Below are 21,333 nucleotides of genomic sequence, written 5' to 3'. Positions count from 1 at the left end.
CAGTTGAACCATAATGATGTTAACCTTAAATGGAGTAATTCATGGTTGATCAAGCATCTACTTGAGACGGTAGAAGGTGAACTACATGGACCTTGGTTTTTCATTGCCTAATAATTCCTGTGTTCCTATATTCACAAGTCCAGGTTTGAGTACTTATCCCTATCTACTTACCCAGCTGGGTGTACTGACTCATACCTACCTGTTTCAAAGTGGACTGAACTCACCGATCGGTGCAATTTTAAACTGAGCCCACCTGGCCAGGTACTCAGTGTGACTCTGACATCAGATGCTCTGTTGTTGACTCTGTATCCTATCTGTTTCACATGACTTAGTTATTTAGGATGGGTGAGGAAAGAATTGCTGCCAACCAAAACATTCAAAGTGAGGCATTGCAGGTAAGGGCAGTAGGGAACTAGGAGCTCTCGGTTATTGGGGGAGAGGGTATAAAGGGTTTTGGATGAGTGAATGGGGACATAAAATATAAAGAAGAGGGCAGAGGAGGAAAGGATGCAGCTTCCACTGCCTCTCTACTGTGGGACCAAAGTTAATCAAAGTGAAGGAAACTGATACTGAGAGGCTCACATTGAGGAATTGACCTTGAGTTCAAGCCTCCAACAGTCAATGATATGATCTGTGTTTATTTAATTGTAACAAAACAACAGTGGGGGCAGCCATGTGACAGGCAATAGATAGGTGTCGATTCTGTAGCTGTGCTGCATTGTTGTCAAGTTGATCTCAGAGATGCCGCATCCAATTAGCCACTCCTCTTTCCAACGCTGTCATTACACAGAGCTCCTGATGCTGGGATTGTTTAGCATCTTATTCATATGTCAGTCAAACAAAACTGCACTTTTTGGCAAAACTGCTGTAAATGGGGAAGCATCATTCATGTCACCAGGCGAGTGGGGAAACCACCTTCAAGTTCTGCAGGTTCACAGAGGCCTGAGTATCGTTGTATGCCTTCTGTAATTCACAAAATATCACTGCATGGGTTAGCAAAACATTATGGTTCAGTTCCCATCACATAGTTCTAAATGCTATGTTCGATTGGTAAACAAGAATACCCAGGAAGGGTTCCAAACTGCTCAACACTTTTTCAGTTCTAGAGTAAGTTCGTATATCACCAGCAGTAACTACCAAATGTCCCACAGACAACTGATTCAGAGTTTTGTCATATAACAGTGTTGTAACATCCTACCCCCAGCAGTGGCAACTGTGCTAGTCTGTGCCATTTTAGGCTGATCTCAAATGCGTGACTCAAAGACTGATGTGGTAGAAGTGGGTTCCAGTTCATGGGGCACTGGCACCAGTACTGGGGAAAGTGGTGGCTGTACCGTTGGGACAGTCCACACCTGAACTGTGCTGGGTCCGGTGTTCTGGCGAGCTGCATAACTAGGGAAGTAGAGAGGGTTTTAAACTGAATAGTAGGGGCAAGGGATCAAATTTGGGAAGATATGGTAAATCAAGGAGTAGAGACAAGGCAAGAGAGAAAGGTATTAATATGGGAAATGATAAACAGACTGTGACAGGAAGGGACTGAGTGTACAATTCTAAGAATAAATCAAAAAATAAGGCTAGAGGTTACAAAAATAATAAAAAGGAGAAAACTAAAGGCTCTGTATCTGAATGCACGTAGCATTTGAAACAAAACAGATGAACTGACAGCGCAAATAGAAATAAATAAGTACAATCTGATAGCCATTACAGAGACATGGCTGCATGCCGACATAGATTGGGACCTGAATATTGAAGGGTACATGGCATTTAGGAAGGACAGGAAGCTAGGAAAAGGTGGAGGGGTAGCTCTGTTAATTAATGATGGTATTAGCGCAATCGAGAGGGATGACCTAAGTTCAGGAAACCAGGATGTAGAAGCAGTTTGGGTAGAGATGAGAAATGATAAAGGCAAGAAGTCTCTTATAGAAGTGGTGTACAGGTCACCTAACATTAACCACACGGTAGGATGGGGTATAAAGGAAGAAATAATGGCAGCTTCTCAGAAAGGTACAGCAATAATTATGGGGAATTTTAACCTCCATATAGACTGGAAAAATCAGATGGGAAAGAGGAAGCCTAGATGAGGAGTACATATAATGTTTTCGGGATAATTTCCTGAAATAGTACATTCTGGAGCCAACCAGAGAGCAGGCTATAGTAGAGCTGGTATTGTGCAACGAGATAGGATTAATTAATGACCTCATAGTTAAGGCAGTAGCAGCAATCATAATATGATAGAATTTTACATTCAGTTTGAGGGAGAGAAGAGTGGGTCCAAGACTAGTATTTTAAACTTAAATAAGGGCAATTATGAGGGCATGAAAGCAGAGCTAGCTAAAGTGAACTGGCAAATCAGGTTAAAGGATAGGTCAATAGAGATGCAGTGGCGAACATTTAAGGGGATATTGCAGAATACATAGAATAGATACATTTCAACGAGAAAGAAAAATTCCAAGGGTGGGACCTGCCATCCGTGGTTAACTAAAACAGTTACAGATAGTATCAAACTTAAAGAAAAAGCATATAATTGTGCAAAGTTGGGAGGCAGGTCAGAAGATTGGACAGAATATAAAAAACCGAACAGAATGACAAAGATTAATAAGGAAGGTAAAATGACAGTACGAGAGAAAGATAGCTAACAATATAAAGACAGATAATAAGAGTTGCTATAGATATTTCAAAAAGAGTTAACAAAGTGAGCATTGGTCCTATTGAAAGTGAGTCTGGGGAATTAATAATGGATAATAAGGTGATGGCAGATGAATTGAACAGATATTTTGCATCAGCCTTCACTATTGAGTATGCAAGTAACATCCCAGTATCAGCTGTAAGTCAGGAAATGGAAGGGAGGGAGGAACTCAAGAAAATTACAATCACCAGGGAAGTGGTACTGAACAAATTATTGGAGCTGCGGGCTGACAAGTCCCCGGGTCCTGATGGACTTCATCCTAGGGTGTTAAAAGAAGTGGCTAGTGAGATAGTTGATGCATTAGTTTTAATTTTCCAAAATTCCCTAGATTTGAGGAAGGTTCCATTAGATTGGAAAATAGCAAATGTAACTCTTTTATTCAAAAAGAGAGGGAAACAGAAAGCAGGAAACTACAGGCCAGTTAGTTTAACATCTGTCTTAGGGAAAATGTTAGAAGCTATTATTAGAGACGTTATAGCAGGGCATTTAGAAGATTCAAGGTAATCAGGCAGAGTCAACATGGTTTTGTGAAAGGGAAATTATGTTTAACCAATTTATTGGAGTTCTTTGAGGGAGTTACATGTGCTGTTGGTAAAGGGGAACCGGTGGATGTATTGTACTTAGATTTCCAGAAGGCATTTGATAAGGTGCCACATCAAAGGTTATTGCAGAAAATAAAAGCTCATAGTGTAGGGGGTAACATATTGGCATGGATAGAAGATTGGCTGGCTAACAGGAAACAGAGAGTCGGCATAAATGGGTCATTTTCTGGTTGGCAAGATGTAAGGAGTGGTGTGCCACAGGGATCTGTGCTGGGGCCTCAACTTTTTAAATTTATATAAATGACTTAGATGAAGGGACCAAAGGTATGGTTGCTAAATTTGCTGATAACACAAAGATAGGTAGGAAAGTAACTTGTGAAGTGGACATAAGGGGGCTACAAAGGGATATAGATAGGTTAACTGAGTGGGGCAAAGACCTAGCAAATGGTGTATAATGTGGGAAAATGTGAAATTGTCCACTTTGGCAGGAAGAATAAAAAAGAAGCATATTATCTAAATGGTGAGAGATTGCAGAGCTCTGAGATGCAGAAGGATCTGGATGTGCTAGTGCACGAATCGCAAATGTTAGTATGCAGGTACAGCACATGATTAGGAAAGCTAATAGAATGTTATTATTTATCGCGAGGGTAATTGAATACAGAAGTAGGGAGGTTATGCTTCAGCTATACAGGGCATTGGTGAGACCACATCTGGAGTAGTGTGTACAATACTGGTCTCCTTATTTAAGTAAGGATGTAAATGCATTGGGGGTTTTACGAGTCTAGTGTCTGGAATGGGTGGGCTGTCTTACAAGGAAAGATTGGACAGGCTAGGTTTGTATCCGCTGGAATTTAGAAGAGTAAGAGGCAACTTGATTGAAACATATAAGATCTTGACAGGGTGTATGTGGAAAGGATGTTTCCCCTTGTGGGAGAATTGAGAACTAGGGGTCACTGTTTAAAAATAAGGGGTCGCCCATTTAAGACAGAGATGAGGAGAAATTTTTTCTCTCAGAGGGTCGTGAGTCTTTGGAATTCTGTTCCTCAAAAGGCGATGGAAGCAGTGTCTTTGAATATTTTTAAGGCAGATGTATATAGATTCTTGATAAGCAAGGGGGTGAAAGGTTATCGGGGATAGGTGGAAATGTGGAGTAATCAGTTCAGCTATGAACTTACTGAATGGTGGAGTAGGCTCGAGGGGCTGAATGGCCTACTCCTGCTCCTAATTCGCATGTTAGTATGTATTTAACTAAAACTAATTTATCAGGTTCAAAGCTTATGCCTTAGTGTTCCTAATTGATCCCAGTCGTGGCAGCAGGGTCTCTGGAAATGACTGAGTCATACAGCCAATTATATACTTTTTTCATCACTAGCCATTGGCATTTCTTTGGTGTTCTAGTGGCAGGGCAGGTTCCATGGCATTGGATGCTGACGCTACGACAGAACCAGTTACACAAAGAGCAACGTGGGGAACACCACAATTGTTATAACTCTGATGTATGTCCAGCGCATGTAAATAAAGAGAAACCTATCCAATTTAAAACAAAGACATATATATAATCTCTATTCCTACCTCCTGATTCTGTCAATATTCATCCCCCACCCCACCCCCCGTCCCATACTTCCCAATATATAACCAACACACTGGGACAAAAAATCTAACCTTATGCTCACACAAAGGGTCTAAATTGAAAGAAATGTTGACTTGCTTTGAAAGACCATGAGCTCACAAACTCACCCTGCTGGGAATCTCTGCCAAAGGCCCTGCTGGGATCCTCCATTACCAACCCTGCTGGGAACCTTCATCAATGGCCCTGCTGGTAACATCCATCAACAGCCCTGCTGAGAACATCCATCAATGGCTCTGCTGGGAACCTCCACCACCAGCCCTACTGGAAACCTTCATCGAAAGGCCTGCTGGGAACCTTCACCACCAACCCTGCTGGGAACCTCCACCAATGCCCCTCCTGGGAACCTCCAATGGCTCTGTTGGGAACCTTCACCAATGGCCCTGCTGGCAACCTCCAACAGCCCTGCTGTGAACCCCCATCAACAGCCCTGCTGAGAACATCCCTCAACAGCCCTGTGGGGAACCTCCACCACAAACCCTAATGGAAACCACCACCAGCCCTGCTGGGAACCTTCACCACCAACCCTGCTGGGAACCTCCACCAATGGCCCTCCTGGGAACCTCCACCAATGGCCCTCCTGGGAATCTCCACCAAAGGCCCTCCTGGGAACCTCCACCAAAGGCCCTGCTGGGAACCTCCACCAAAGGCCCTGCTGGGAACCTCCACCACAGACCCTGCTGGGAACCTCCACCACAGACCCTGCTAGGAACCTCCACCACAGACCCTGCTGGGAACCTCCACCACAGACCCTGCTGGGAACCTCCACCACAGACCCTACTGGGAACCTTCATCGACAGCCTTGCTGGGCACCTCCATCGACAGCCTTGCTGGGCACCTCTACCAAAGGCCCTGCTGGGCACCTCCACAACCAACCCTACTGTGAACCTCCACAACCAACCTTACTGGGAACCTCCATCACCAATCCTGCTGGGAACCTCCACCACCAGCCCTGCTGGGGATCTCCACCACCAGCCCTGCTGGGGATCTCCACCACCGGCCCTGCTGGGAACCTCCACCAACGGCCCTGCTGGGAACCTCCACCAACGGCCCTGCTGTGAACCTCCACCAAAGACCCTGCTGTGAACCTCCACCAATGTTTGTGCTGGGAGAAGGAAATGGTGTCCTTACTGGAAGTATGGTGGAATGAAGTCTTATAACTGCTTTTGTGGGAGTTGGTGGGCTTGTAATAGATGCCAGTTGAATTCTTCATGTGTAAGTCTGAACCTATCTTCATACAAATTCTGCATATGAACAGCAGCAGAAACCCCAGCCAAGAGGACGCGAGCTCAACTGTGCAACTCTAACTGTGCTCATCTAACCATGCACAGACTGCACCTGGGCAACATAGTCATAGAGTTATACATCACAGAAACAGGCCCTTTGGCCCATCATGTCCATGGTGGCCATCAAGCCTATCGATTCTAATCCCATTTTCCAGCACTTGGCCCGAAGCCTTGTATGCTATGGTGTTTCAAGTGCTCATCTGAATACTTCTTAAATGTTGTGAGGGTTCCTGCCTCTACCACCTCTTCAGGCAGTGTGTTCCAGATTCCAACCACTCTCTGGGTGAAAATGTTTTTCCTCAAATCCCCTCTAAACCTCCTGCCCCTTAGCTTAAATCTATGCCCCTGGTTATTGACACCTCCACTAAGGGAAAACGTCTCTTCCTATCTAACCTATCAATACTCCTCAAAATTTTGTATACCTCAATCAGGTCCCCCTTCAGCCTTCTCTGCTCTAAGGAAAACAACCCTAGCCTGTCCAGTCTCTCTTCATAGCTGAAATGTTCCAGCCCCGGCAACATCCTGGTGAATCTCCTCTGCACTCTCTCCAGTGCAATCACATCCTTCTTATAATGTGGTGACCAGAACTGTATACAGTACTCCAGCTGTGGCCTAACTAGCATTTTATACAGCTCCATCATAACCTCCCTCCTCTTATATTCTATTCCTCGGCTAATAAAGGCAAGTATCCCATATGCCTTACTAACCACCTTATCTACCTGTGCTGCTGCCTTCAGTGATCTATGGACAAGTGCACCAAGGACCCTCTGACCCTCTGTACTTCCTAGGGTCCTACCATCTATTGTATATTCCCTTGCCTTGTTAGTGCTCCCAAAATGCATCACCTCACACTTCTCAGGATTAAATTCCATTTGCCACTGCTTAGTTTAGAGATACAGCACTGAAACAGGCCCTTCGGCCCACCGAGTCTGTGCCGACCATCAACCACCCATTTATACTAATCCTACACTCATCCCATATTCCTACCACATCCCCACCTGTCCCTATATTTCCCTACCACCTACCTCTACTAATGGCAATTTATAATGGCCAATTTACCTACCAACCTGCAAGTCTTTTGGCTTGTGGGAGGAAACCGGAGCACCCGGAGAAAGCCCACGCAGACACAGGGAGAACTTGCAAACTCCACACAGGCAGTACCCAGAATTGAAGCCGAGGCTGCAGGTGCTAACCACTGCGCCGCTCTGACCATCTTACCAGCCCATCTATATCATCCTGTAATCTAAGGCTTTCCTCCTCAGTATTTACAACACCACCAATTTTCGTGTCATTTGCAAACTTACTGATCATACCTCCTACATCCACATCTAAATCATTAATGTACATTACAAACAGCAAGGGTCCCAGCACCGATCCCTGCGATACACCACTGGTCACAGGCTTCCAATCACAAAAACAATCTTCGACCATCACAATCTGCCTCCTGCCGCTAAGCCAATTTTGGATCCAATTTGCCAATTTGCCCTGGATCCCATGGCCTCTTACCTTCTTGACCAATCTCCCATGCGGGACCTTATCAAAGGCTATAGTGAAGTCCATGTAGACTACATCAACTGCTTTACCCTCATCTACACACCTAGTCATCTCCTCGAAAAATTCAATCAAGTTTGTTAGACATGATCTCCCCCTGACAAAGCCATGCTGACTATCCCTGATTAATCCCTGCCTCTCCCAGAGGAGATTAATCCTGTCCCTCAGAATTTTTTCCAATAGTTTCCCTACCACTGATTTTAGACTCACTGGCCTGTAATTACCTGGTTTATCCCTGCGACCCTTCTTGAATAATGATACCACATTCGCTGTCCTCCTGTGGCCAGAGAGGATTTGAAAATTTGTGTCAGAGCCCCTGCAATCTCCTCCCTTGCCTCAGATAGCAGGCTGGGATACATCTCATCTGGGCCTGGGGATTTATGCACTTTTAATCCTGCTAAAACCGCTAAACCTACTCCCCCCTTTCAATGCTAATTTGTTCAAGTATATCACAATCCCCCTCCCTGAACCCTACACCTACATTGTCCTTCTCTATAGTGAACACAGATGAAAAGTAATCATTTTAAACCTCACCTACGTCCTCCGGCTCCACACACACATTGCCACTTCGGTCCCTAATGGGCCCTACTCTTTCCCTGGTTATCCTCTTGCCCTTAATATAATATAAGATCATAAGAACTAGGAGCAGGAGTAGCAATTCAGCCCCTCGAGCCTGCTCCGCCATTCAATACGATCATAGCTGATCTCACCTCGGCCTCAACTCCACTTTCCTGCCCGTTCTCCATAACCCTTCAACCCATTACTAATTAAAAATCTGCCCATCTCCTCCTTAAATCTACTCAATGTCCCAACATCCACCGCACTCTGGGGTACTGAATTCCACAGACTCACGACCCTTTGAGAGAAGTAATTTCTCCTCATCTCTGTTTTAAATCTGCTACCCCTTATCCTAAAACTATGACCCCTCATTCTAGATTGCCCCACCAGAGGAAACATCCTCTCTACGTCTACTTTGTCAATCTCCTTAATCATCTTATATACCTCAATTAGATCTCCTCTCATTCTTCTAAACTCGAGAGAGTAAAGGCCTAAACTGCTCAATCTCTCTTCATAAGACAAACCCCTCATCTCTGGAATCAATCTAGTGAACCTCCTCTGAACTGCCTCCAATCTATCTACATCCCTCCTCAAGTAAGGGGACCAAAACTCTATGCAATACTCCAGGTGCGGTCTCACTAATGCCTTGTACAGTTGCAACACTTCCCTACTTTTATGCTCTATTCCTTTAGCAATAAATGCCAAAATTCCATTTGCCTTCCTTATTACCTGCTGCGCCTGCATACTAGTTTTCTGCAATTTCATGCACGAGGACACCCAGATCCCTCTGCACCGAAGCACTCTGAAGTTTCTCTCCAGTTAGATAATAATTTGGCTTTCTATTCTTCTGACCAAAATGGATAACCTCACACTTATCCACATTAAACTCCATCTGCCAAATTTGGCCCATTCACCTAACATATCCATATCCATTTGTAAATTTCTTATTTCTTTATTGCAACTTACTATCCCACCTATTTTAGTGTCATCTGCAAATTTGGCTATAGTACCTTCTATCCCTGCATCCAAGTCATTAATATAGATTGTAAATAGTTGGGGCCCGAGGATCAAACCCTGTGGCACCCCACTAGTTACATCTTGCCAGCCAGAAAAGGACCCATTTATCCCAACTTTCTGTTTTCTGTTGGTTAGCCAATTCTCTATCCAAGTTAATAAATTGCCCCTAACCCCAAGTGATCTTACCTTGTGTATTAACCTTTTGTGCGGCACCTTATGAAATGCCTTCTGGAAGTCCAGATATACAACATCTACAGGATCCCCAATATCCACTTTACTTGTTACATCTTCGAAGAACTCTAGCAAATTAGTCAAACACGATTTACCCTTCATAAAATCATGCTGACTCTGATGGATTGCGCCTTGGGATTTTCCTTTAATCTTGCCTGCCAGTGTTTTTTCATGCCCCCTCTTCGCTTTCCTAATTACATTTTTAAGTACCCCCCTATACTTCCTATACTCAAGGGCCTCCACTGTTTTCAGCCCTCTGAATCTGCCATAAGCCTCCTTTTTTTTCTATATCCAATCCTCTCTATCTCTTGACATCCAGGGTTCCTTGGACTTGGTGGTCCTACCCTTCACCTTTACAGCAACATATTGGCCCTGAACTCTCACTATTTCCTTTTTGAATGACTCCCACTGGTCTGATGTAGTCTTTCCTACAAGTAGCTGCTCCCAGTCCACTTTGGCCAGATCCTGTTTTATCGGCCTTCCCCCAATTCAGTACCTTTATTTCCTGTCCATCTTTGTCCTTTTCCGTAACTACCTCAAATCTTAGAGTTATAGTAACTATCCCCAAAATGCTCCCCCACTGACACTTCTACCACTTGTCTGTCTTCATTCCCTAAGATTAGGTCCACCACTGCAACTTCTCTTGTACGACTTTCTACGAGCTGGCTCAAAAAGCTCTCCTGGATGCACTTTAAGAATTCCTCTCCCTTTAAGCCTTTTGCACTAAGACTATCCCAGTTCATATTGGGGAAGTTGAAATCCCCTACTATTATTACCCTATTATTTTTACACCTCTCTGAGATTTGCCTACATATCTACTCCTCTATCTCTCCCTGACTGTTTGGAGGCCTGTAGTACACTTCCAGCAAAGTGATTGCCCTCTTTTTGTTTTTAAGTTCTACCCATGTGACCTCATTTGAGGAATCTTCTAAGATATTGTCCCTCCTTACTGCAGTAATTGATTCCGTGATCAATAGTGCAATGCCACCTCCTTTTTACACCCGCACCCCACCCCCCCCCCCCCCCCCCCCCCCCACCCTGTCATGCTTGAAGATTCTATACCCTGGAATATTGAGCTTCCAGTCCTGCCCTTCCCTCAGCCATGTCTCTGTGATAGCAATATCATAACAAACCCAGGAGTCCCAGTCTGCACATGTCCCTATATCACCAGAGGATATCCTTACCTAACTATGCCATCCGGGGAGCTGAAACTGACATTTGAAAAGTAGTCACCGCCATGAAACAATTTGGACTTTTACCCTTCCTCTTGATTCACCCTGTGATTATGAAATTACATTCCTTTTCAACCTCTCCTGCTCACTATCTAATCTATTCAACTTGAGCAGATGATCAACTTTATTACCTTCCTCATTGCTAAATTCCAGTCATAATCACACCCTTTTGATTCTGTCGCATTATTCATTATGAATGTCATTCTTCCTTGAACTCAACAGCTGACTTTGGGAAACATTCTACACGGTTACACATCCGTCCCATCTCCATCTTCCACATTCAGACACAATACTATGACCCCGCAAGATGGCAGAATGCATTTCAAATGTTTGTTTCCTGGATTATCATGCATTCCCTCTCTTCTTTGTATACAATATAATTATCATATACTTCCTTCTATGTCTGTCACGTGGTTATATATTAACCCCCATGTATATGTTCGCATAATACCCATAGCACATTATCATACACACAGTCAAATAACCCTTCCCATATATATCATATGCACTATGATATATTTCTGTGTATATCATACGTCCTTGTACATATTTCCCAGGTATACATCACACATTCCCTTGGTGTACGCCACACATTCTATTACATAATGCCATACATTCATCTAACCTATTCCCCAACAATGTATATCATATTTCCTTGTCACATATTCTCTCCATGTGTACTACAAATCACATGACCTAACCATGTTCTCAGATATTTCTTCCTGTTTACATCATATGCAACACCACATAGTCCCCCTGCTCCGTGTATATTACAAGCATCTGTAATATATTCCCTCATGTATGACACATTCGTGTTACATACTTACTCGATGTTACGCATTCCCTTTCCTCTGCAAGACCTGTGCTGTCACTATCCAGGTCCAGGTCAAGCTCTCCCACAATTCCCCTAACAACACCAAAATGGCAATAACCAAAGTTTCAGATGACATTCTTTGTGACTGCCATCTTGCTGTATTATTCCCTCCTCATTCTCTTTGCAGCCTTTGACTCAGTCAATCACACATACTTCCTCCAGCTCTCTGAAATTACCCTTGCCCAATTCCACTCATCTATCCAATCATAGCTACAGCATCTCTCACAATGGCAATTATTACTGCCCTCACATCTTTACCTCCAGAGTCCCCCAAAGATCCATCCTTGGCCTTTCTTCTTCCTTATTTACATGCTGCAGCCTTGCATCCTCCATAGACGGACTCAACTTCCATATATATGGCAATGATACTCCATTCTGTTTCTCCACCACCTCTGTTGAGCCTTCATGGCTTCTGTTGTACTAGCATTTGTCTGACATACACTCTGACATGAGCCTAAACTTTCTCAAGCTAAACAATGCGAGGTCCAAATTCTTCAACTTCAATCCCCACCACAAAATTTGTATGCTCTCCATCAAATTGAGCTCCCTCTGTGTCATTACCTAGGGCTGAACATACTGTTCAGAACTGTGGGATTTTGTTCAACCCTGAGCAGAGTATCCGACCCAACATCCGCTTCATTACAAACACCACCTACTTCCAACTCCATAACATCATGCCCCACACCCCTCTCCATTCCTCCATCTGCCGCTGAAACCCTCATCTATGTCTTCAAAACCTCAAGCCCTGATTGCTCCAATGCTGCTCTGGCTGATCTCCCATTGTCCACACTTAGTAAATTTCACTTCATCCTAAACTATGTATTATGTACTTCACATATCCCCGTTGTATGTCTACATATATGTCTCCATATATATCGCATATTTCCCTTGTGTACAGTAAGCACGGATCATATATTCCCCTGTATAAATCTTTTCAAACACTGTCAGGAAGTTCTGACTTGCTGTTTGGTTTCATTTCTGAGATATTGTTTTGGTTGAGTTGGGTGTGGACGGTGTTTGAAAAGCAGTTGAAGATCAACCTGCCAAGGAATAAACCCAAGATCATCTTTCCTACACCTCTCTAAGAGACCCTGAGAGATCCAGTGTGTCAGCTCCTCTTTCCTCTTGTTGCTGACAAATCATGTGCATTCAGTGTGATAATGGAAACCCCTGGTGCCACATTTCTCCTGGAAAGCCTAGCAGATTATTTCTCGATATCTCCAGAACGAACTGCTCCAGAAAAGATCTCAGTGAGCTGTCACTGTATATCTGGATGCCAGACCAAAAGGAACCACTGACGTCCTTCCATACCTTCTCCTTTTTTCTTCAAGAATTAGCATGTATTTGGCCAAAGTATTCCTTTTTTGTAAAGCTTTTTGTAGAGCTCTGTAGAGAGAATTTCTTAATTTTTTCAGTGTGTGGGGGTTTGTGTATGGGTATTTTAAAAGGGAAACTTCATACTTCAAAGTTAATACTTTGCTTTGTTACTGGATAAGTCTTGTTTTATAATAAACTGATAATTTTGTTGTTTATTAAAGAAACCCAGTTGATGTATTTTATTCGGGGATAAAGAGTAGAGTATATGATTGATTGGTACCTGGGTAAACATTCAAATATATGTTGTGACCTGTGGAGCTGTGGAACTAATAAAGATTGCATTCCTCCCACCTCGGTAGTAACAGTATAAATCTGCGCATGCGCACACTGACGTCACCATGCAATGATGCCAGACGTAATGAAGTCCAAGTGTTGCCTCACCCTTAATAGCTGCATTCGCTGCCTCCATTCCCCCCAACAGTACCCCTCTTCAGCCACTCACTTCCCGCACACCTCACCACTTCCCCTTACCCCTGGGTCACTACCTCCTGGCTTCACCACTTCACCCTCCACCCCCACCCCTTGGCCACTCGCTCCTGGCCTCGCTGATTTCCCCCCCCTTGGCTAATGGTTCCTGCCTGCTTCCCCTTGGCTCGGCCGCTCAGTCCCAACCCCGCTGCATCCCGTACCTCGGCCACTTGCCCCCCGCTGCCCACCAGGCCCCGCGGCCACTCACTCCACACCTTGCCGCTTCAACCGCTTGCTTTCCACTTCCCCCCACCCCACCCCCCAACCTCCCCCCCGTCAGCTGCTCACTCCCCATGCGCAGCCTGGAGAAGCAGTGGGAATGAGCCGCTGAGAGTGGAGCAAGTGGCCGAGGGGTGGCGGGGGCAACACGGAGAGTGAGCGGCTGAGGATAGGAAGCAGTGAGGTAGGGAGCAAATGGCTGAGGGGAGGCAGCAGCGGGGCTGGGAGCGAGTGGCGAGCAAACGGGCATATGAGGAAGCGGCAAAGAGAAGCACAATGGCAGGAGGGAGCAGGATACTGTTGGGGTTGAATGGAGGCGGCCATTGCAGCCATTGAGGGAATTTGGGTTTAATTGTTTTTATGTGACAAATGGAGCAGCGCCATCGTTATTACTGGCAGCTGCCTGAGACGTCACAGACAGTGACTTTTCAGTCAATGAGGTTGCATTTGCACATGTTCCCATACTGTGCCACCTAATGGTTGCCTTGTCAGCAAACATAGCCTTTTGGAAATGTTCAGTGTGACTGGTGGCTAATAACGGCACTGATTTTCTGCAGGGTAATCTGCTAAACTATACCTCAAACTTTGTGATAAATTCTGCAAATATCCCGAAGAAAGCTTCAGTCGTGGTCATCTTTGAATCTTCTCCAAAAAACGTTGAGACTTTATTGAACTCCTCAATGGCTCGATTCTGCAGGGAGTCGAGGGAAGCAATGACGGGCTGGGCGTCCCCCAGGAATGCCTGACACACCAGTTAAGACTGAAATAGCAATACAGATCAGCTCTTGAGAACTTAAGGAGCCTTTCAAATCTTGAGCGGTGTGATTTGGGCCAGGTTCAAGCCTCACTTCACTGCAGGAATCACTTTATCAACCTGCTTCATCCATTTTTAGACTATTTGATGTCCAGCATAGGAAATGTTTACTCTCGTGTGACAAACTCCTGTTCCCTTGACATTTCTTACGGATTTTATACAACATCACAACATGCAACTTGTACAAAATAGCATGCTTTACTTACAGAATCAAGGTAACTTTCTGGGCATCTAACCTGCATTATACCTGACCTGGGAATGCTTGATGTGGCAGTGGAGATGGAGCTTTACTCTATCTCTAAACCATGCTGTACCTGACCTTTAAGTGTTGGATGGTACACTGCTGTTGTGGTATCCATGATCCCAAAGGACCATAGGCATCTCTCTCCATTAGAGAGAGAGAAAGTTGGTAACATATAGCTTGAGGGGCACCACTACTCAAGGGTGGGGCAAGGTGAGGAGGCAGGCCTACGTGATTTATCACAGCCAGTATAGGGATTGAGCCCACGTTGTTGGCATCCTCCTGCATCACATTCTAGCTGTCTAGGCAACTGAGCTAATCGACCCACATGGTACATAGAGTGTAGAGACATACCTGACATACAAAACTGATGGGTATGAAAAGACCGGACAGTCCATTAAGTCTGCCACACACTATAATGGCCGGAGCATCGTGACTTAACACTTACCTTCCACCCCCTCTGCTGCCGTGTAATCTCCTGCGAGAGACAAAAAAAGAAACACCCAGAGGCAATAATGGAAAATATACTCTAGGCCAGAGTTGTCCAAACTCTCCACGTGGGGGGGCCCACATTGCCAGTTTTGTCTTACGTAGAGGGCCGGTGAGACAATTTTGGAAAGATAACAGCATTAAATATTTATCTTACTATTCATCAAAACAACAACAAATGTACATTCTTGTAAAGAAGCTTTATGAGAAGACTAATTTGTTGACTTACTTTTCCTTCACTATGTTGGACACTGATTTAGTGAGCTACCTGGCATTTTTTTTGTTTGCACAAGTAGTCAGTGTTTGCCCGCACACTTGATGTAGCGATGCGGAGTATTCTAGATAGATGTTCATCTGTCAGGAGTGATCTTGATCAATCTCTCTCCCTCACTCTATCTCTCTCTTTGTTTTCCCCCCTCTCTGTGTTGTTTTGCCCCCCCCCCCTCCATTTGTGTTGTTTCACGCCCTGTCTCTCTCTGTCCTCCACTCTGTGTCTCTGTTCTTCCCCCCCCCTCTGTCTCTCTGTCCTCCACCCTGTGTCTCTGTTCTGCCCCCCTCTGTCTCCCTGTTCCCCCTCTGTCTCCCTTTTCTCTCTCTCTGTCTCCCTTTTCTCTCTCTCTGTCTCCCTTTTCTCTCTCTCTGTCCCCTTTTCTCTCTCTATCTCTCTCTGACAGTTGCAGAGAGCAAGAACGTTCAGCAGCTGGTTGGTCAGTTTTTTTTTAAAAGATCGCAAGTCACAGCTGACAGGTGCTGACAGCAAGAACAGCAGTTTCTGAACTTTGGACAGATTTGAGGTTTTCCAACAGGTTCTGACTTTTTTTTTTTAAAAAGCCTGCTGGAAAACCCCGAATCTGTCCAAAGTTCGGAAACTGCTGTTCCCACTGTCAACTGTGAAACTGATAGCACAATGTTTTAAAAGCCGGTCTGAAAGAAGAAGCCAATGGGAAATTTCTCCTGTCTAGTCACGGACTCCTGGCAAGGGTGAGAAATGGCCTGGGTACACTTTACATCCACAAACCTGATGGAAACCTTTGGCGGGCCGAATCCTGGCCCACGGGCCATATGTTGGACAACCCTGTTCTAGGGAATACCTATCTGACCCCCTCAGGCCACAAAAACCACTCCAGGAGATCACATGGTCATATATAATGACATACACAATATAAACAAAGATCATATGCACCGAGAGTGGCTGCCTCAGTGTTTTCTGTTTGAAAGGATACGGTCATGACTGCAGCAAATCTGTCCTCATCGGTGACTGCCATGTTTTCACAAGCTGTCTGTATATCCTTCCTGGTTGTGTGGATATCGATAATTTCAGTAGTTATCGTTCTCTGATTAACTGGAAAAAAGGGACAGTTTTATATTCTTCTGGGTCTTTTGCCCGTCCTGAATTGTTCCAATTCTTGTATCTTAGATTGTGAGTGAGCCGTCCTTCTCCACAATTTTGACATTGTCTGTCCTTACCTTGAGATCTAGATAAGCTTTAGTAATATGGATGGGAAGTGAACTGCAAACCCTGTTTAGTAATTGTTTTTAGCTACTGGGCAATGTCTTCACAATGTCTCACTCCTGTCTTTGAAAACAGTAAAACATCACCATCAATCCTAGTGTTAAGTTAGCAATATCAAGCAAATTTCTTTTATCAAAAAGAATACACACATATATAACTGTCACACACTACAGTTATAGATTTACAGCAAATATCCTTTCACCTAACTCCAAAATTCACATCACAGGTAATGACCATTTCCAAATCAGCTTTTCTAGGTCTTTAACAGCACCAACACTCCAACATCCAATATTTTGGGGGTCTTCACTAAACAGAAGTTTAACTGGGCCGACCATATCAACATTTTGGCTACAGAACAAGATTGAGGCTGGGTGCTCTGTGGAGATTGTCTCACCTTCTGAACCCTCAAAGCCTCTCAGCTCAATGCAAGGCTCAAGTCAGCAGTGTGATAGAATATTCACCTCTAATCCAGATGTAAGCAGCCACAACAACACTCGAACACCTTAACACCATCCTGCTAATGGTGGAGGGTCTCAAAGTTCCATCTTATGGGTTCTTGGCAAAGTAAAACATTTTTGGTTATCAGTGACTTACTTGTCACCATATAATCTGAGCACAGAGACTCAGTTCCCTTTCAGGCAGACACTGTTTAATGTTTTTAGCTAACCTTTTGCAGCAAGTGCCACAGTTGGAATCTCCTTGGCAAAATCCAGCAGCTCAGGAAAGTGCTGGCTCAGTGATTTGGCAAGAATGTGCAAGAAAGTAGATTTCCCATCCACAGTCTTCGTGGTGTCAAGCTGGGGCAGAAACATACACATCAAATGAGAAATGAAGCACGGAAAACTTACCAAACTCAAATAAAAGAAGTTTCCAACACTGTTAACCTCTCTCCTAGGGATGCAAACACAATTTACCACTTTTCTCCCCTTCCCCAAGGGACATCAGCACAATTACCACTACCCACCCCTCCCCCAGCGAGTGTCGACATTGCTAACCATTTACTCCATTTCCATTCCCAGCAGCTGATGATAGCCATTAATTACCCTTCTCCATTCCCCTAGGGGTATCAATACAATTAATCACTCCCCTTTCCTGTCACAGAAACTGCTGCCACCATTAATCATGACCATCTCCCCACACCGCACAAGCATTTCCAACTCAATTAATTAATCCCACATCTTCCCTCTCACACAGACCCAACAACAAAAGCAACTTCCTTGGGAGCCTCCATTAACATTGACACCAACTCATTATTTAATTACATTTGAACTCAGCAGATGTTACAGTCTGTTGCTCACCTCTGTCAGGAAATTAATTTTAAATCCTGTGGTTTTTGGGCTCTTAGGCTGTCCATTGTTGAGGTAATTTCCCATTGCAAGAACAAACTGTCAGAGTAAAGATGAAGAAACAATTACCAGGGAGTAAGAAGAATGCTGGTAAACCACAGCACTTTGACATATGAACGCAACAGATTCTGCTCTGGATTCCTGTCCATGCACAGATTCTCCCACTGGATTATCCCCACTGCATCTTCCATCAGACACATGGGGCTCCAGCTGCAGCATCACAACTCACTGAAGGAACACAGAGACCCATACATACATCAGGTAAGACCCACACAGACAGAGAGTGAGACCCATAAAGACACTCACAGACAGACCCACAGAGACACATGCAGGGAGAGACCCACAGAGACAAACACAGACACAAATACACAGGCAGGGGTCCACACAGAGACACCTACACAGACAGAAGATGTACATTGAGGCAGAGAAATAAAGAAAAAAAACTCACCTTTGACATCCTCAGTACATCCCAAAGTGCATTGAAGCCAATAAAGTATCTTTCAAAAATACTCAATTTTGCAATGATGGGAAACAAGGCGGCACAGTGGCGCAGTGGTTAGCACTGCAGCCTCACAGCTCCAGCGACCCGGGTTCAATTCTGGGTACTGCCTGTGTGGAGTTTGCAAGTTCTCCCTGTGTCTGCGTGGGTTTCCTCCGGGTGCTCCGGTTTCCTCCCACAGCCAGAAGACTTGCAGGTTGATAGGTAAATTGGCCATTATAAATTGCCCCTAGTATAGGTAGGTGGTAGGGGAATGTAGGTACAGGTGAGGATGTGGTAGGAATATGGGATTAGTGTAGGATTAGTATAAATGGGTGGTTAATGGTCGGCACAGACTCGGTGGGCCGAAGGGCCTGTTTCACTGCTGTATCTCCAAATCAAAAATCTAAATCTAAATCAATCAGCATATAGCAAGGTCCCACAAACAAATGACAGGAGAATCTAGTTTGATAGTGTTGTTGAGGAATATATTGGCCATCACATCAGCAGTATTCCCCTGTTCTTCTTTAAATATAGTGTCACGGGATCTTTCACATCTGCCTGAAAGGGCAGATGGGGCCTCGGTTTAATTTCACCATTTAATTTAAATGGTACCTTCAACAGTGCAGCACTTCCTTGGTACAGAACTGGAGTGTCTGCCAGGATTAAGGGCTCAAGTCCTGGAGTGGGACATGAACCCACAACCTACTGACTACCAGAGAGCTGGTGCTGCACCATACCAATAACATTGCACACATACAACAACCACAGCACAATACTGCAGCAATGCGGTATTATTTTCAATCCCACTTGTTGCTGCCTTGCCTTACAGGCAGGGATTGAGATGTGAACTGGAGCCTATTAAATCTACCAGGAGCTAGTCTGTTACCTCCAGAATCTTTGCCAGCTTCTTGCCACTTTTCAACTCGGCTGACGCCTTGTAGATACACTGCAGTCCTGCTTTTATCTCCTCTGTCTTCTCCTGCAATGTGATCTTGAAATGCAAGCTCTTCAGTCTGATTTTATACTCCTTCACTGACAGCATCTACACACATACAAGGATACAGAAGGGAAGGCTTTTCATGAATCCGTACTAAAGAACGAAGCTTTGGGCAAAAATATGAAGCAGGGATGTGATTTTCTCTTTCCTTTCTTGAGGCTGCTGATTTCTGCTGGGCACCCAAGTTTCTGTTTTTCATTGTGAATCTAGGCTGTAGGCCAGTAGCTACCTTCCACAATTCACTGCATAAACACCTCTGTCTCCCCACTTCCTTCTCTTTTCAGAGCCTCCCGAAAACCTATCTTTAACTAAGCTTTAGATCATACTCCAAGAAGGGCCCTGTGACTTTTTACTCCATTAAAGATGCTATATAAATGCAAGTAGTGATTACAGGACGCGGCAATAAGGCCTAGTGGAGTAAATAACCAACCATGACAATCCAGAAGCAACATTATTACAACAATAAGAACTTTATTGTAGATCTTCAGGGTAAAGGTCATTGGGGTTGAAGTCTCAATGTGGCAAAGTAGCTACAGGTGAAAAGGATCCTGGGGACTACACAGGAACAGGAGGAGGCCATTCAGACATTCGAGGCTGTTACATTGTTCATTTAGATCATAGCTGATCTCATAGAATCATAGAAATTTATGGCACAAAAGGAGGCTATTCGGCCCATCATGTCTTTGTCAGTTGAAGATCTATACAGCCTAATCCCACTTTCTTTTGATCTGAGACCTTGTAGGTTACAGCACTTCAAGTACTGAACAGTCTGCCATGTGGGATCTTGTCAGAAGCCTTGCTGAAATCCATGTAGACTACATCAAATATGCTACCCTCATTGACCCTCACTGCTACCACCTCAAAAATTTCAACCAAGTTAGTCAGACACAACCTTCCATTAACAAATCCATGCTGATCTGTATCTTAACTCATATGAACATACAACCATACGAATTAGGAGCGGGAGTAGGCCACTTAGCCCTTCGAGCCTGTTCCACCATTCAGTAAGTTCATGGCTGAACCAATTACTCTACAATTCCGCCTACCTCCAATAACCTTTTGCCCCCTTGCTTATCAAGAATCTAACTAGCTCTGCCTTAAAAATATTCAAAGACTGTACTTCCACCAGCTTTTGAGAAAGAGAGTTCCAAAGACTCATGACCCTCCGAGAGAAAAAATGTCTTCTTATCTCTGTCTTAAATGGGCGACCCCTTATTTTTAAACAGTGACCCCTAGTTCTAGATTCTCCCACAAGAGGAAACATCCTTTCCACATCCACCCTGTCAAGACCCCTCAGAATCTTATATATTTCAATCAAATCGCCTCTTACTCTTTTAAACTCCAGCGGATACAAACCTAGCCTGTCCAACCTTTCCTCATAAGACAACCCGCTCATTCCAGCTATTAGTCGAGTAAACCTTCTCTGAACTGCTTCCAACACGTTTACATCCTTCCTTAAATAAGGAGACCAATACTGTACACAGTACTCCAGATGTGGTCTCACCAATGCCCTGTATAGCTGAAGCATAACCTCCCTAGTTTTATATTCAATTCCCCTCGCAATAAACAATAACATTCTATTAGCTTTCCTAATTACTTACTGTACCTACATACTAACCTTATGCCATTCATGCACGAGGACACCCAAAACCCCCTGCATCTCAGAGCTCTGCATCTCTCACCATTTAGATAATATGCTGCTTTTTTATTCTTCCTGCCAAAGTAGACAATTTCACATTGTCCCACATTATACTCCATTTGCCAAGTCTTTGCCCACGCACTTA

At 44.3% G+C, this 21,333-nt stretch overlaps 1 protein-coding gene across 1 annotated transcript in view; it reads right to left on the bottom strand.

Moving 5' to 3' along the window:
- Positions 1–602: 602 nt before the first annotated feature.
- The window catches only part of grid2ipb (glutamate receptor, ionotropic, delta 2 (Grid2) interacting protein, b), a 151,742-nt gene continuing 131,011 nt past the window's right edge, over positions 603–21,333 (bottom strand). Inside the window, exons 18-23 of the mRNA XM_068055983.1 lie at positions 19,439–19,594; positions 18,024–18,110; positions 17,393–17,522; positions 16,436–16,554; positions 14,246–14,410; positions 603–963 (exon numbers count right to left, since the gene is read on the bottom strand). Coding sequence (XP_067912084.1) covers positions 892–963; positions 14,246–14,410; positions 16,436–16,554; positions 17,393–17,522; positions 18,024–18,110; positions 19,439–19,594 — 729 coding nt within the window. The 3' untranslated portion in view covers positions 603–891. The remainder of the gene's footprint in view (positions 964–14,245; positions 14,411–16,435; positions 16,555–17,392; positions 17,523–18,023; positions 18,111–19,438; positions 19,595–21,333) is intronic.

The sequence above is a fragment of the Heterodontus francisci genome, chromosome 24 (assembly GCF_036365525.1).
Source record: "Heterodontus francisci isolate sHetFra1 chromosome 24, sHetFra1.hap1, whole genome shotgun sequence".
Taxonomy (NCBI): Eukaryota; Metazoa; Chordata; class Chondrichthyes; order Heterodontiformes; family Heterodontidae; genus Heterodontus; species Heterodontus francisci.
This window is presented reverse-complemented; position numbering and strand designations above follow the sequence as displayed.